Source organism: Furipterus horrens, unplaced genomic scaffold (genome assembly GCF_987537825.1).
Source record: "Furipterus horrens unplaced genomic scaffold, mFurHor1.1.pri manual_scaffold_11, whole genome shotgun sequence".
NCBI classification, from domain to species: Eukaryota; Metazoa; Chordata; class Mammalia; order Chiroptera; family Furipteridae; genus Furipterus; species Furipterus horrens.
This window is the reverse complement of record NW_028327181.1, coordinates 50,365,356-50,382,461: the sequence shown is the minus strand read 5'-3', so window position 1 is coordinate 50,382,461 and position 17,106 is coordinate 50,365,356. Positions and strand designations below refer to the sequence as shown.

The window sequence follows — 17,106 nt, the reverse complement described above, 5'->3', positions numbered from 1 at the left end:
AGCTTACGAAGACCCGGGCTCAGTTTGTTCACCTATAGGTCCCTCCGTCGTGTGGCCACTAAGTGCTTGCTGTCTGCTTAGGGGCAGACCAACAAAGAAATGTTTTCTTATTAGTTTGTGTTTTCCTAAAAGTTTGTACACGGTTTGTTCTCCATCAGACAGAGGGTGCCTTTGCGGAATTTTGTAGAAGGGGGTTGAGAAAGGGGATGGTGGAAGGGAATTTTCAGTGAAGGCCTACGAACTTGATCCTAGGCTGACCTTGGATCAGGGGTATCCCTAGACCGTGAGGTTTGAGGGGAGCACTCCTCGTCACCCGTGTAAACTCTGAGGACAGTGGCACGCCTGGCTTGTTGCCCACTGTATCTTTAGACCCAGGACCATGTCTGGCACATAGAGGCTCAACAAATATTTGTTGAATGAATCAATTTTGTTCATTCTCTGTGTGAAAAGATAAACATTATGTAAATATAGGTCGGTTATTCAGTAGTGAAATGCTGCTTTGTAATCACTGAAAAAGTGCAGTGTCAACTTATACAGTCTTTCTGGAACACAGCTTGGCATCTATTAACATTAACAATGTGCCTGTGTGTTTTTAAATAGCTTTATTGAAATATAATTTATATGCCATAAGGTTCATCCATTTAAAATATGCTATTCAATGACTTTCCAGTATTTTTACAGTTGTCCAACTGTCACTACAATTTAATTTTAGAATTTTTCATCACCCCCAAGATATGCCCGTTAGCAGTTGCTCACTGTCTTCGTCGGCTTGGGCTGTAAAAAAATTACCAAAGGCTGTGTGACTTACAGACAACAGGAATTTATTTCTCATTGTTCTGGAGGCTGGAAGGCCAAGGGCAGGGTGCCAGCACGGTCCGGTCTGGTGAGACTTCTCGGGGCTGACTTCTCATTGTATCCTCGTGTGAAAGAGAGTAGAGAGGAAGCAGGCTCTCTCTCATCTCTTCTAAGGACACTGTCCCACTCCTGAGGGCTTTGCCTTTATGACCTCATCTAATCCTAATTCCCTGCCCAAAGCCCCACCTCCTAATGGCGTCACATGGGAAGGGTAGGGTTTCAGCTTGAATTTTGGGGGGGACACAACGTTCAGTCCATAACATTCCCCATTCCTCCTCCTTCCCCACCTGAGTCCTAGGCCACCACACAATCTACTTTTTGTCTATAGAATTTCCTATTCTGGATGCTTCATGTAAATGGGATCTTATGCTCTGTTGTCTCTGTGAGACGGATCCATGTTGTAGCATGTATCGGTACTTCATCCCTTTTTATGGCTAAATGATACTCCATTGTATACTTGTGCCATGTTTTGTTTATTCATTTATTGGTTTGTGGCATTTGTCTTGTTTCTACTTTTCTGGCTATTATGAATAACATTGCTATGAACATCTACTTGTATACAGGTTTTTATATGGACATATTTTTATTTCTCTCTAGATATAAACCTGGGAGTGGAATTGCTGGGTCATATGATAACACTATATTTAACATTTTAAGGCACTAACTCTTTTCCAAAGTGGCTGCACCATTTTACACTCTGATTGGCGGTGTATGAGGGTTGTTATTTCTCCATACTCTCACCAACACTTGTTACTGTTTGTCTTTTTATTGCAGCCGTCTGTGAAGGTATGGCCTGGGATTGATTTGCATATCCCTAATGACTAATGATATTGAGCACTTTTTCATGTGCTTATTAGCTATTTGTATATTTTCAAATCCTTTGCCTGTTTAAAAAAACTTGAATATGATTAGGTCTCGCGGTTCCCCTTGCTCTCTACCCACAAGAAATCCTCATGCATGTGCACAAGGGGATCTGTATGAGGATATGTGTCCAGCATTGTTTGTAAAAGGCAAACTTGGAACAAATTGAATTATCATGAGGGTATTGTGTAAATACAGATCCTTTCAAAAGTATCTTTCAGACTGTGGCCCATAGCAGCTCATGAAATTCAGTTGCTTAGGTTGCAATCAGAATTTTACAAGATGCAGTAGAATAAAACAGAAAATATTTCAAGAATGAAGGGTACTATGTTTCCTTCTATGGGTTGTGGGCAATAAGTTTGGGGAAAGCGTGCTTTAGAATGCTCTGTGGGAGTGAAGAACATTAAGGGAGATCTGTTCGTACCATCATGAAAATATCTTTTGGACGCATTCAATGAAGAGAAGATGCTGCAGAATAATATGTAAAGTTTGATTGCATTTATTTCTTTTTAAACCACAAAATAAAACTATGTCTGTCTCTGTAAACACATAGACAGAGGTCTGGAAGGATACATGTCTGGCCGCCAGCAGCGGTTACCTCTCAGGAGGGGCTGAGATGGGAGTGAGGAGTGGTCAGGGAGAAGTTTAGGCTTATCTGTGTTGTGGTATTTATATATTTCTTCTCTAAGGATACATAGCATGGAAGGACGAATGTTGACAGGCAGACAGAAGCGCACTTGCTGGCGTGATTGTTTGCTGAAAGGGACGTCCAGACCCATCCGCAGCTCTCACAGCACTTTACCCGTGAAATGCTCAGGCCTTGCTGGGTCTGTGGGGTGAACGGACAATTGTTGCTGCACAAACAGACACAGGAAGAGATCGCTCCTGTCGGGTGGCCGTAGAGCGGGACAGGAGGATGAGATGGAGGAGCTCGGGTGAGTGGCCACTTATTCGTTCAACAAACAGCTGGCAGACAGCAGTCGGGGTGGCTCTGCGCCGCGGTGAGCGAGCACTACAGACCCTCTGCCTCGGTGCATTCGGCCCTTGCCACGGCCGCCGGAGGAAGGTGCGAGGGGTGCCAGGGTGATTGTAGAGGTTCAGAGCATGGAGTTTGAAATCCGGCCAGCTTGGCTTTTGCGGCTCATTAACTTTTCTTGGCCTCTGTTTCCTCATTTAAAAAAATGACAACATTTAAAAACTGCCACTTTGCCCTGGCTGGTGTGGCTCAGTGGATTGAGTGCCAGCCTGTGAACCAAAGGGTCACCGGTTTGATTCCTGGTCAGGGCACAAGCCTGGGTAGCGGGCCAGGTCCCCAGTTGGGGGTGCATGAGGGGCAACCACACCACACATTGATGTTTCACTCCTTCTCTTTTTCTTTCCCTTCCCCTTGCTCCAAAAATAAATTTCAAAACCTTTAAAAAAATAAAAGTAAAAACTTGCCACCTACCACAGAAGGGCCATGGTGAGGCTTAAATGGGAGGCTGCCTGTCCTGCCCTGTCCTGTTCTGAGTGTGGTGCCTGCTCAGCATGGGTGCCCCCACAGGCTCAGCTTGTTGTGTTTTGCTGGATTTGATCTCAGCTTTGCCACTAATGCTTTGTGATTTTGAACAAATAAATTCCTCCCCTTTTCTGGGCCTTGGTCTCTTCAGTCTGTACCGTGATAAAACCATATCTGAGCCCTCTTTTTTGCTTGCATAGTTTTGATATCTTCTGAGGTTCCATGACTCCCCAACCTTAGTTCTCAGGCTAAAAACAAGTCATCAGAATGGGAAGAGCGAGCTACTTAGAGCTGAAGGGGTGATTGGAACCAACTGGAGTGTGCAGGTGACAGATTTATAGCATCTTAAAAGTGGGTAAAGTGTCCATCAATAGACGAGTGGGTAAAACAACTGTGGGACGTTTACACACTGGAATACTACTCCGCTGTAAAAAAGAAAAGTTTACCCTTTGCGACAGTATGGATGGACCTGGAGAACATTATGCGGAGTGAAATAAGCCAGTCAGAGAAAGGCAAATGCCATATGATTTCACTCATATGTGGAATCTTATGAACAAACCGAACTAAGAAGCGAAACAGAGACAGACTCCCAGATGGAGAGCAGATGACAGCTATGGTGGGGGGAGGTGAGCGGGTGGCGGGACTGAGCAAAAAGGAAAAAGGACCCATGGATGTGGACCACAGTGTGCTGATTGCTGGGGGTAGGGGGATATGAAGGGACTAAATGGTAATGGAAAAGAATACAATAAAGATTAAATAAAAATAAATAAATTTTAGGGAAAAAAAGTGGGTAGGTAAAGCCGAAGTGGAAACTGGGCAGGAACCAGACGGGAATTTCTGCATCACATAGTGGTTTCTTCTAAGAGCTGGGATGTCAGATGTCATTTTTCACACTTCAGTGTTTGCCTGTTGTCTCAGACCGGATTCTTTGGTTTTGCCTACCAGGTAGTTTTCAGTCATGATTGATCTTGGCTTGAGTAATCGATGGACATTTCAGCCAGTGGGAGTCATTCAGTGACCGTGCTGGGGAGAAACCAGAGGGGGAGTGTAGAGACTAGACTGTAGGCTGAGCTTGACCGTCACCTGGTGTGTGCCCTTGGGCCTTTGGGCCACCATCTGCCAAAGGTGGCGATTAAACTTGATTTTAATTTTTAAGAAAATTCAGTTTAGAAAATGGAGTTTGTCTTTCTAGTGATGCTTATTAGAGGAAATTGAGAATAATAGAAAATAAAAAGAGGAAAGTCTCTCTCATTTCCATAAATTATGATTTTAAATATTTACTTTGTCTTGTTAATATTTTTATACCCCATCTAATTTCCAAGAAGGATTAGAGGTGACTTTAGTGTACATGTATTTTTTTAATTTTAATAATTGAGGGCATATTCTACTTAAGTTTTTTCCCGTTATCTTTATAGCAGACACATTTTATGTAATCATTCTCTTGATGTTGGAATTTTATGATATCCATTTTTTTTTCATTTGCTTGGCACTCATCTTGGAGTTGCACGCCAACTTTATAAGTTTGGTGATCAGGCGAAATGGGCTTCGGAAGAGAATGGATTTAGATTTAGAAGTATGGAAAGAGCAAGCTGCCAGGAAGTCAAGCTGAGCTTCCATTAACTCCTAGTTTACAGCTCGGGACAGAGGTGCATCATTGGGGGTTAGACACCAAGGGCCTGGATTCTGGACTTGGTTCTCTACCTAACTACCACACAGCTCTGGATAGGCCACTGAAATTATCTGGGTCCTAGTGCCTTCCTTTGAAAAATGCATGGACCCTCGGGGAATTGGGTAGTTCTTGTGATCGTAAATCCTTTATAAACTATAAAGCGCTGTATGTCTCTAGCTGACAGGGATATTTTGCTTCCGTTTCTGGGGTACCCAAAACATGCAGGTACCTTGCTGGGCGCTTGTGTCTTGTTTAATTGTCAGTTTCTCCTTTCATAGATGAAGCAGGGCCTGGAGGGGTATGTGGCAGAGCTTAGAATAGAATCCAGGACAGTGTCTTTCGTGTTAAATCACTCCTTCTGTCATGGTTGAGTTTTCTGACAATGTCCCCAGATCTTCACTGAACCTATTTTTATTTATTATTAAAAAAATGTTTTATTTATTTTTAGAGAGTGCGGGAGGGAGAGAGGGAGAAAAATATAGATGTGTGAGAGAGACATCTTTCAGTTGCCTCTTGCACACCCCCAGCTGGGCACCTGGCCTGCAACCCAGGCATGTGCCCTGACTGGGAATCGAACCAGCGACCTTTCAGTCTGCAGGCCGGCGCTCAGTCCACTGAGCCACACCAGCCAGAGCTGAACCTCTTTTTATATCAACATTTCACGTAGTAACACTTCCTGAATCAGTAAATTTTGCATTTTTGTTTGACAGTCTTAAAGCATCTGAATTGGTGTCTGATTCTTGGAAGCTGATTTTTGGTTGTGAGAGATATATTAATAATAGTAATGACAAAAGAAATAGATGCCACTTATTGCATGTTTACTAAGCTCTTTGTGTTTGTTAACTCATTTAATCTTTACAGCTAGAGGGTGGTATTCGCATGTAACAGGTTAAGAAAGTGAGACTGCATCTATCACATATATGGCATACAGAACACTTGGTGTACGAGTGAGTGAATGAATGAATGAATGACTGGCCTTCCTGAAGGTCACTCTGCTATTAAGTGTTAGAGCCAGAACTCAGCTCCAAAATCCAAGTTCTTAACCTCTGCACTGCATGCCTCCCAGGTAGCTCAGCTGTGTGCCCCTCCTTGGCCATGGCCTGATGATTGTCATCTGCAGTCTGGTCAGTCTTCACAGTCTCTGTTGTTCAAACACTAACTCATCTCTTATGCATATATTCTCTCTTGGTGGCATTGTACCCAAGTTACCAGATGACCTGAAAGGCATCAGCCCCATTGCTGGTTTAGGAAATGGTGGTAAGTATGCAAAACTGGGCATGTTTTTATTTTTATTTTTAATTTAAATTTTTATTGAGAACAAGGGAAGTAGATACCAGCCCACGAGGGCCTTGAGGCCTTGAGCCTGGGAAGGGGCTGTGATGTCTCTGGGACCCAAGCCTACCCTTACCTGCTAGGTACTCACCGTAGGTGCTCAGTATTTTATGTATGTGTTGATCCGTTATTCATCGCCTGTCATAAACAATGGACCAGAGGGATCGATGTCCTCTTGGGCATATTTCCCAAGTTTTTTTCTTGCTACCAAGCTTGTCGGGATTCAGTCTGTGTTTGCTAAACTGCATGACGGCGTGGAGGCTGGACATGGGGTGGGTGACTAGGGCAGGCACGGAAGGTCTGTTGGTCCCCACTGCTGAGTGGCTGGAGGCTGAGGAGAGCTGCTGTCTGAACTTCCGTGTGCCAAGGCCTTCCTGGCAGGCTGCTGGATTCCCATCTGCCAGCGGAGGCCCAGCACTCCTACCCGGGCCTGCCCTGCGGGGGCAACTAGCGCGTTAGACCACAGGAGACAGCGCTCAGTGAATAAGCAGTCTGTTGTGGTTCGGCTGGATTATCAGGAGACTTCTGCTTTGCATTCCTCATAATTTTTGTTCCGAGGAAAGCGCAGGCTATCGGAAGTATCTGTGGGAAGTGCTGATAATTTGACTTGTTGAAATATCTTAGAGATATTTTGACTTGTGTTTTATTCTCTTCTCCAAAGTGTTGAGGTATGTGCAGAAGGAAGAAGTGTTTAGAGCAGGTCCTATAAATGTCACAAGGTCTTTTGTGGAGAATACTTTAGCTTATAGGTCACCCTTAGGTTTTCCTTCAGAATATGTTAACTTTTACTTTTAACGCAGACCCAACAATTCTTGTTCTGCTCTTCCTGCCCACAGACGGTTAGAAGCAGAGAATTGGTAGGCCCATGTGTACGTCTGTTTCATGCCAGGCTCTGCGCTGAGCACCGGGGGTTCAACCTTGAACAGGTTCCAGTCAAGCCGAGAACACAGACAATTAAAGAATTATCATGATAAATCACATGATGACTGTAATGAGCGAAGAAGTATCAGGTGCTGTGAAAGCGAGTAAGAGGGAGGTTTATGTTGGTGAATGGAGGAGGTGGGTCAGGCAAGGGTTTCCCAGGGAACTGGTACTGGAGCCAAGACTTGAAGAATGAATAGGACCTGGATAGGGACACAGACACAGGCGACTGAGCGGGGCCTGTGTGAGGAACAGGAACACGAATCTGTGTGCCCTGAGTCTGGCATACAGGGCTCCACACAGTCTGCCCCTGCCCAGTCCCACCTCTGGGCCTTTGCACGGGACGTTTCTTTTCCTTTTGCCCCTCATCTGCCTGCTGCCTCTTTAAGACTTAGCTTGCAACTCACTGCCTTCCCTGGTGCCCCTCCACCTGACTTAGGAGTGCTTTCCTCTCTGAAATTTATACGTTTCATTTCATTTCATTTCGTTGCTTTCTGTTGGCTATTTTTAAAATACCCGGAATTGGCCCACTTCTGTTCTAATTCTGACTCAACGCTTTGCCACCCTGGTCTAAGCCTCTGTGAGCTCTGGTCCAGATTTTCCCAGTGTTCTGACTGGTCTCCTCATTCCTAAGCGCCTTTCAGTCTGTTCTCAGAGAGGCAGCCAGAGGGAGCCTATAGGAACTGAGTCCGAGCCTGTTACTCTTTAGTTCTGAATCCTCTGTGGGCTCCTTAGAGTCCAGTGAAGAGCCTGCAAGGCCATCCCCCAGTACCTCGCTTTCCCGCTCTCTGTCCCTCTTAGCCCGCTGGCGTCCTGGCTGGTCCTCAGGTCCGCTAGACATGCTCCCACCAGAGGCTTCTGTCCAGGTGTCACCTTCTCAGTGAGACCTTGCTTAGTTTAACCACCTTATGTGAAATTGAGTTCCTTACCCCAGCCATGGTATTTCTTCCCCTCATCCACTTTATTTTTCTCTAGCATTTATCACCTTTTAACACACTGTGAAATCGCCCTCTTGTTTTGTTTATTGTCTGTCTCCTCTTTCTAGAATACCAGCTCCGTTTGTTTTGTTTCCTGATCCAACCACATCTAGATGATGCCTGGCAGAGGAGAGGCCCTGCGTGCGTATTTGCTGGGAGGATGCTTTCCTTCGCCAGCACGCGTTTGCTCAGCAGCTGAGAAATACCAGGCCCTTTGTGCAGCATGACGGCGGGTGCCCACCTCTGTCTTGCCCCCTAGGTCAGGGACCTCCTGGGCCCAGGATCAGTGTCTCTTTTACTGTTGTTTCCCCAGCACCTGGCACGGTGCTCGGCACAGAGTAGGGAAGTAGTAAGTGTTTGCTGAATCCAAGAAGCTGGGGGGAAGTTTGGGTTCTGGCAAAGTCTTCAGTCATTCTGTAGCGGCGATTGGCAGTTTCTGACCCTCTGCCTGCTTTTGCAAATAAGCTTTTGTTGGAACACAGCTTCTTTATTTGTTTATGAATTGTCTGTGGCTCTTCTTGTGCTTCAGCAGAAGTGTTCGTATTACTATATTGTCACAGATTTCAGGCTTCGTATATGGCCCACAGAACCTAAAATGTTTGTTGTCTGGTGTCCTAACAGTTTTGCCGGCCCCTGCTGTCAGGTCACTTAGACATACTTTGTTTTAGTTGCCGACATGTGAGATGATATCCTGGTTAGCCAAATAATTTTATGACAAACAGTGAGGAAGTACATATCAGGACAGCTCTGCTTTGCCACATGCCCAGTGCATTTTCTGGGTCCGTCCTCTGACACATATATTAATACACTGGGGCTTGTTGAAGTGATTTGTAAATATTTGAAACCTAATGGTTTAGAGCTTTCCCTGGACGCCAATCAGTATATCGAAACAGACAGAAAGTACCAGCAGACTATACTGTGGAAGCTGTTCATGTATTTTCTTCTCTGGGCTCTAGTCCTTAATGGGGATGCTGACGATTTGCATACCGTGATATTCTGTGTGTTTTACCTTTTTAGAGTGCTCCCAAAGGTGTCAGAAGAGAAAGTGTCTCCCACCGGAGCCCGGAACATGAAGGACTTTGAAAATGTAAGTGGAGTTACCAAATTTCTTTCCCTAAGAAATCATGCCTGCTGCTGTCGTCTAAGCAGACCCAGGAGGGAGCTGTATTTCTTGACGAGTGTCTAAGCTGGATAATGTCAGAGTTTGGAGGAATGCCATGTCTCACGGGCATTCTCTCTGCAACTATTACATACCTGTGCAGTTGGCTCTTTAATACGTGGGCCGGTTATGGGTTCTAACAGGATCAGTAATTTCCAACTTAGGGGAAGGTGGTGTATTTCCGGTGTCCCGAAGGTGAGGATATTACCGTACTGCACAGTTGAGAGGAGCTCATATTTGTCAAGGGCTTTCTTATAATGTCAGGCACCTTATTTATGGTCCCCATTTAATCTTTGCTACAAGCCTGTGAGGTATTTTATATTACCACCATTTTGCAGATAAGGGATCACATGATACTTTAGCAGCAGAGCTGGGATTTGAATCCAGGTTTTTAATGACTCCAGAACCATTATTTTTCCCACCACTTCGGGGCGACTCCTTGCGTTTTGTAGGCTTCGTCTCTGTTGCTGCTGAGTGATGTGTGAGCAGCCTGGATCCTTGGTAATTGTCTGAGGATGGATTACTTGGTGATAGATTTGGCTTCTGTGCCTGATGTCTTTGGGCACTGTGTCTTTCATTTGTTAGCGGAGGGGGCTCGTTGGCAAATAACAGGAAAATAAGGTGATTTTCCCAATTCCAGATCTTTTTAACAAGTTACCTGTTCAACACTCTCATTTATCATGGGAAGAATTAGACCCTTCTTCACTTGTAACCAAATGAAATCCACACTACGCGAGATATGGGAGCTGTTTATCCGAGAGGAGACGGAGGATGCAGAGACAAGGATGCTCCATTATGTCTCTCTCCCCAGTTGTCTTTCCCGAACAGAGCGGTACTGTCTCTGGATTTAATTTAGAATACTCATTACTGCTCACAGTTATCTGCAAACCACCAGTGACCTATTGAAGAAATGACTTGTCAGATCTCTAATGGAAACAAGTAATTTCTGAGCTTTGAGTTGTTATAATTTCAACTGTACAACTTAATCTATGCTGTGGGGTCTGGGGCCTCAAACGAAGGCGATTTGATTATTTCACATTGTGTATAATTAAAATGTGCTCTGCTATTAAAAGGTTGTTCCTTTTTTATCGTAAGAGTAACAATGGCTACTGTTTATGGAGCTCTTGCTCCGAGCTGGGCACTCATGTGTGAGGCTCTTCCTATAGCAATGCGTTACATTGATATTAAAGCAGCTCTACAAGATGCAGAGTTATTTAACTTACGAAGGGCAGCCTTCTGAATTTTATTTCCAGTTGGAAACATTTTACAGAATCCTGGCATTTTTGTTTCACATTTTATCGCCTGCCTTTTGACCTGGGAGGAAGCTTAGAGTTGAATCCACCTGTCTTTACTGTCTTTACTCCGTGTAGGGGAAGCTGAGGCCTAAGGGTGTGACCACAGCTTCTGGAGCCAGACTGCCTGCTCATCCCCTTCCGCTGGGTGGTCTTGGGCCAGTCACTTAGCCTTTCTGTGCTTCCCTTGCCTGGGAAACGGGCATGAAAATCGTGTCTGTTTCGTAGTGCTCTTGTGAGGATTTAAGGAGCGAGGCTGTGGGAAGGACATGCCTAACTGAGTTCACCTTATGTGTCAACTCTTGATCCTTCTTATTGGCATTGGTGTATTAATTATTGTGAATTTTTTCCTGCTGTGCATGTGATTTAAGTTTTCCTTGCTCAGACGTACTCTTGATGACCTAAATACTATTTTTCTTAAAGGTGAGGGGAGCCTTCTATGCCAATATATTTTAGGATTTATGTTTTTTGGTTTGTTTGTTTTTTTTGTTGTTCTTGTTCTTTTATGACTGTGGTCCTTTGGCTGCTGTTAGGTTTTTGTGGCATTAATATCTTTTACTATAGCATTTTCAAGAGCAAATTCTTCAGTTGAAATTGATATAGCCACACTGTTCTCAGTGTCTCCCTTTTGGGTCTTTAGAAGCCACTGAAATTTTTCATCTGACCTGAGCTACCAAATACATGACTTCTGTGTTGCGGTGGTCTGAACTTTCTGTGGGGGGCTTATAGGAAATGCTCTTGGCATCTCATGCTAATTTTAGAGTCAGCATGCATACTAAAGAGGAGGCTGGAATGCCTTTGGTTTAAAGGGGAAATTTATGATTCCTCTTCTAGTTTCAGGTAACGGGTATCTGAACGTTAGGGTTTGTTAGCTAGCATCTATCAAGACGTAGCCCTCCTTGTTTTGCTCAGAGTTCATCTGTTCGTCAGTCAATATTTTCAGGTATATACCCTATGCCAGGCTGTACCAGGGCTGGGGAATTTGTCGTAGGTTAATACTAGGCACGTCTCTCTGTCAAGAGGCTCACTGTCTAGTTGGGGAGATGGAGAGGAAAATAGTGCAGTGACAGAGGTAAGTACAGGGTGCTGTGGGGCACAGAGGAGGGGCCCTGAACCTGGCCTTGGGTGTTCAGGGAAGCCTCCCTGGAGGAGGTGTTCCTTGAGTTGGGTCATCAGGGACAAGGAGGGATTTGCCAAGGCAAGAGGACTGGGAGAGCATCCCGGACCCACGTGTAAATGTAGGGAGAAGCATGGGAGGGTGTGATGAGTTGGGAGAACTGTAAGTTCTCTTTGGCTGGAGGGGGGCGGTTGGGTGAGGGGCCTGAGAGGAGCGAGGCGGTTGCAGCGGGCAGGGGCCAGCTCCTGCATGTTACATTTTTTTGTTGGATTTTGCCCTTAAAATGAAGGGGAGTAAATGATGGATTTTAGTGTGGGAGGGAAATAAACGAATTGCACTTTCAGGCCGCTCAGACTGGCGACAGCAGCGAGGCAGCAGGGCTGGTGGCGGTGTGGTCAGGTAAAGGGCTGTCGTGTGTGGCCTTGTGGGGGCGGGGATGGTTCTGGAGCTAAGGGATAGGGTCCCAGGATGTTTAGAAGGAAGTCAGAATTTCAGAGCCAGAGGAATGCCAGAAGTCCCTCCACCGACACAAGGGGACTCTGAAGCCCAGAGAGTGGGAGCGCTTCTCCAGGCCTTGAACTCTGGTCTCCTGGCCCAGGAAGTCTTTTTTATTCCACTCTGCTGTCCCGTGCAAGCCTTCACTCTGACACGTGAAAACCACATGCGTTCTTCTTGGGTGTTTAAACTGGGAATCCGTTGCCTAGTGCCTTCATTAGCTGAAGGTGTAATCACCCCTATGGCAGGCCTTATGTAGGATGTTGGCAGATCAGTTTGGTCTGCAGTGGGGGCCTGTCCTGTTGGACTCAGAGTCTGGTTCAGCACATACGGTCAGTCCAGTAGCAATCTTTATTCGTGCATAGAAGACCTTAATTCCGGCTTTTTCTGTGACTTCACTGACAGAGAATGGCAGAGGTAGCTTTCCACCTCTGTTAATACTACTGATGGATACTATTATTGAACGACGGTCTAAAGTTCATAAAGACATTAAAAGGAATGGATTGGGCCATAATTTATATAATCTTTTATTGTGGGACATTCCAAATTGTTTCTAAGTTTTCACTACTGCAAACAAAGCAATGATGAATATCCTTGTGCATATATCTTTTTTACAGATACATGATTATTTTCTTAGGGTAAATTCCACTGCTCATGTCTCACACCCACCTACCCTGAGGTGCTGGTATTTTTGTATCCAGGACCTTGTTCTTTCTTGTTGAAAATTCTTGGTCTCAGCTGAGGCAGTTCGTCAAATTTAATATTTTATCTGAGGAATGGCTGGGAGGTTCACATCTTCCAATTTGTGCTGTTACCTCTATGTTGCAAATTACTTATTATTACCTGGGAATAAATAGCTTCCTTCACCTCCACCCCTGCTTTGTTTGTCATAAAAAAATATTACTCAGGAGCCCACTAACTCATTTTGGGAAACTATCCTCAGGAAACAACCCAGTAGAAGGAAAAAGCGCTGTGTGGGAGGTTGTTTGTTGTCACATTGTGTATAATTATGAAAAATTGGGAACAAAGGAATTATATTTTATGTTTGTTATTTCTTTGGCTTCTTTTAAAAAAAAATTCTCACTCAAGTATATGGTTATTGATTAAAAAAAAAATAGAGAGAGAGAGAGGTGGGGTTTGGGGAGAAGGAAAGAGAGACATCAAGTGTTAGCCTCCCGTATGTGCCCCGACCGGGGGTCGAACCTGCAGCCTAGGCATGTGCCCTGATCAGGAATTGAATCTGCAACCTTTTGATGTGTGGGACAGTTCTCCAACCAACTGAGCCTCCTAGCGAAGGCTCTTTGCAGTCTTCCAGTAAGCTTGTGATGAAGGTATTTCACAGATGAGGAAGCTGAGATTGAAGAGATTAAGTGACTTTCCCATGAGCTTGTTGTGATTGAGAAACTCAAAGGAGGCAAAATTCAAGCCTGACCTTTTTTATTACAAAGCCCGAACACTTTCCACTGGGTCACATTGGCTGCATAGATGCTCAGTAGGGAAATGTGAGGTAATTGATAGTGAGTCAGTTCGATAGAGTTGAGGGCAGTCATTTTAAGTGATAATTATGTGTAATTCTGCAACAACAATTTAAGATACCAGGGGAAAGCAATGGAATATCCAAATTCACTTATTTTATACTTTTATAAAAAAATGTATATTTATGAGTGAAAGCTGCAAAGAATATAACAAGAGTTGATTTCATAAGTTGATTTCATTATATTCCAAATATTGTTTGGGGTTCAGCTTTAAAATTCTCTTACTGCTACAGTACTGGTTGTTAATAAATAGACGTTTGCCTAGGAACAGTTTTCTTGATGACTTGGGGACACCGGAGGGAGTATTGGAATCAGAAACGAACTCCCAAGCGTCCTCCTCGTTTTACTGACCCTACTCAGCTGCTGCTGGCAGAGTCACCGTACGTGCGGCGCTGTTTGCCTGAGGTGGACTCTGGGCAGCAAGCGTTCATGGGTTTTGTGATGTTCAGGTGAGCTGTCTAACGGTTTTGGGGTTTTCAGAGAGGATGAAAAATGGGCGGTGGCCCGAAGATCTGCCTCCAGAGGGCTGCGGGGGACATGAGTTCCTTTTGAAAGCCGGCCTTTGCTCCCTGCCCGCTGATGCCGGGCTCCGCCAGTGCTCTTGCGCCTTTGCTCGTCACCACGCCCCTGGGAGGTAGTGGATGTTTATCCGCACTTTATAGCGGAGCCAACAGAGATGTGAAATAATTTTCCCAAGGTCACACGGCTCACCGGTGGCAGCATTGGGAGTTCGGTCCCTCCTGCTGGCCCCAGGGCCTTGCTGCTAGCCCTTGCTGCCTTGAAGCAGAAGGTCATGTGGCGGGTGAGCCTCAGCGTTGGAGGCCCGGGCTCTTGCAAGCCTTTGGAACCGCTCACCAGACTGAGGTGCCTTGCTTAGTTAAGGTGGGCCTGGTTGGAGTTGCCTGGATTTTTTTTTCATGTTGATTTTTATTTTTCTTCCCTTTTTGGCTAAAACAGGACCTGAGCATGGATGGTTCCCTTTGCGGGGGGTTGCAGTTCCACAGTAACACTTGGGTTCCGAAGGCTGGGATGTGCCAAGTGCAGCCCTTGCACTGGCTTGCTTTTTTTTTTTTTTTTTTTTTTTTAAATGATTTGTTTGTTTATTTTATTTTTAGAGAGAGGGGAAAGGAGAAAGGGAGAGAAAAGTCACTGTGTGGTTGCCTCTCACTCGCGCCCCCAACTGGGGACCTGATGTGCAACCTAGTCATGTGCCCTGACTGGGAATCGAACCAGCAACACTTGGCTCGCAGGCTGACGCTCAATCCACTGAGCCACAGCAGCCAGGGGCTTACTTTTGAGCATTAGGTTTCTGAGTCCTGTTTGGTGGGTTCTCCATTTTGAGATATTTGTTCCTACTGTTTTCAGTTTTTCCAGCTCAAGTTTAAAAGTTTTTTTGAGCTTATTCTCTTAAAGGGAGAAATTCAAATGAGAAGGATATGATTATGTTTTAAGTTCTTATGCTGTGCTAGGCACAGTACTAAACATTCAGATTAATTTATTCTAATCCTTATAATAGCTCTCTGAAATAGTTATTATAATCCTATTTTTATAGATACAGGAACACGCATACGGGAAAATGAACTTGACTAAAGTCATACAGCTAGTAAGGTAGTCTGGACTATATTTATTTATTAACTTGTTCATTCATTTAACAAATGTTGATTAACACTGTGTTCTAGGTACTGTGCTAAAACATCAGGGCCATGAGTTGGTAAGGCCCATGCCATCAAAAAGTGGATTATTTTCATATAATAAACATAATAAATAATGAACATGTCAGTGAATAAGGTGACTCCAGATCGTGGAAAGTTCTAGCAAGACAATAAGAGTTACGTGTTAGAGCGTGACTCGGTGGAGGTGGTAGAGATGGGGGCCACTTTAGGTTCGATAGCTGGCAAGGGCCTCTTTGAGTCGGTGATGTTTGAGTTGAGATGGAAAGGAGGAGACCGAGCCACCCTGGCAAGTGCTGCCGGAAAGGCGATGCAGACAGATAGGGGCTGGGCCCATCTGAGGACCAGCAAGGTGGCCAGTGAGGCTGCAACCTTGTGAGCAAGGGAGAGGATGTCGAGGATGAGACCGAGAGGCGGGTGGGAGCCTGATGACGTGCCGCGCTCTGTGGCCGTGGCGGGGAGTTCTCGTCCAGGGGCGGGGGAGCAACAACAGTGGTGTGATAAGAACCAGATCTGTCTGACTGATGCCTCCTTGCATCGTATGGCCTTTGGGAAATTCTTACATGGATTTGTTCACCCGTCCAGCTGTTGGGTATTTAGTAACTGTCCCTTACGTGTTAGACTAGAATGCACAAGAAGATATGGTTCCCGATGTCTTAGAGATGGTTTGGGTAGGAAGGCCATCCCCGGCTGGTACAATGCCGTGTGTTAACGGCTAGGATGAAGAAAGTGGACGTGGTATGGAAACATTTAGAAGGGCTGCCAGTCCAGCCCGTTGGGGCTTTCAGAGAGAACTCGATGAGGGAAGTGGTAGTAAGCAGAGACCTAGACCGGCGTTGTTGTGAAGATGGGTCTGTGTTGCTTTTGGGCCTGTCTGGCATTCTCAGTGACCTTCTGAGGGCTTATTACCTTTCTCTTATTTTTAAAGAAAATGTCTTTACCTATAAATAGGACAAATATTCTTTCAAGTGTTGTGAAGAATTTTAGCAGTGTGTATAGTGTGGGCATTTTAAGCAAGCTCCATAAATATTTTATTGGTAGCTGAGTAACAGAATAAGGTTCCTCTTTATAGGCTGCAGCTGGCAGGGCAGACGTTTTTTGTTTGAATGAATGTTTTATGTGCTGTTTCCTTAAAACATTCAAAAGGAGGCTTTAGTGAACCTCCCAATTGTTTCCTGTGCTGTTCTTGTTAGTCACAAAATTGTTAACAAGAGGGCCAAGGGCAGACAGTTTGAAAACATAATGTAATATCTGCTTATCATGTTCTTTTATCCAGTCATAAAAGTATGCTTATTAAATAGAGTACTATATGCTATTACCCATTATTTTTTTAAATGCTGAAAAAAACCCAGTGGGTATATATGTGTCGGGATGTACTAGTATTCAAATGCAGCTATTAATATTTTACTGTATTTCATTTTAGTTATTTTAAATTCAACTTTATTGAGATATAATTTACATAAAGTGAAATTTACCAATTTTAAGTGTTGGGTGAGTTTTGGCAAATGTATACTCTCTTGTGACCTGTCGTAATCAAGATATATATATTTACACACACATGTATATAAACATACGTATATACATGTATATGTAGTTATAATTTTTTAAATACGTCTATACTGTTCTAGGTTATGACCAACATCACAATCAGATTATAGAACAGCTCCATACTGCCAGAATGCCCCCATGTGTTGTGTCTTTGTGGTCAAACCCTCTCTTTACCCC

The 17,106-nt window shown here is 44.5% G+C and overlaps 1 protein-coding gene across 1 annotated transcript in view; it reads left to right on the top strand.

Annotated features, from left to right (window-relative positions):
• Positions 1-6,052: 6,052 nt before the first annotated feature.
• The window catches only part of LOC149997554 (CDK5 regulatory subunit-associated protein 2-like), a 32,788-nt gene continuing 21,734 nt past the window's right edge, over positions 6,053-17,106 (top strand). The window contains 2 exon segments of the mRNA XM_090291168.1: positions 6,053-6,140; positions 9,131-9,200. Coding sequence (XP_090147294.1) covers positions 9,183-9,200 — 18 coding nt within the window. The 5' untranslated portion in view covers positions 6,053-6,140; positions 9,131-9,182.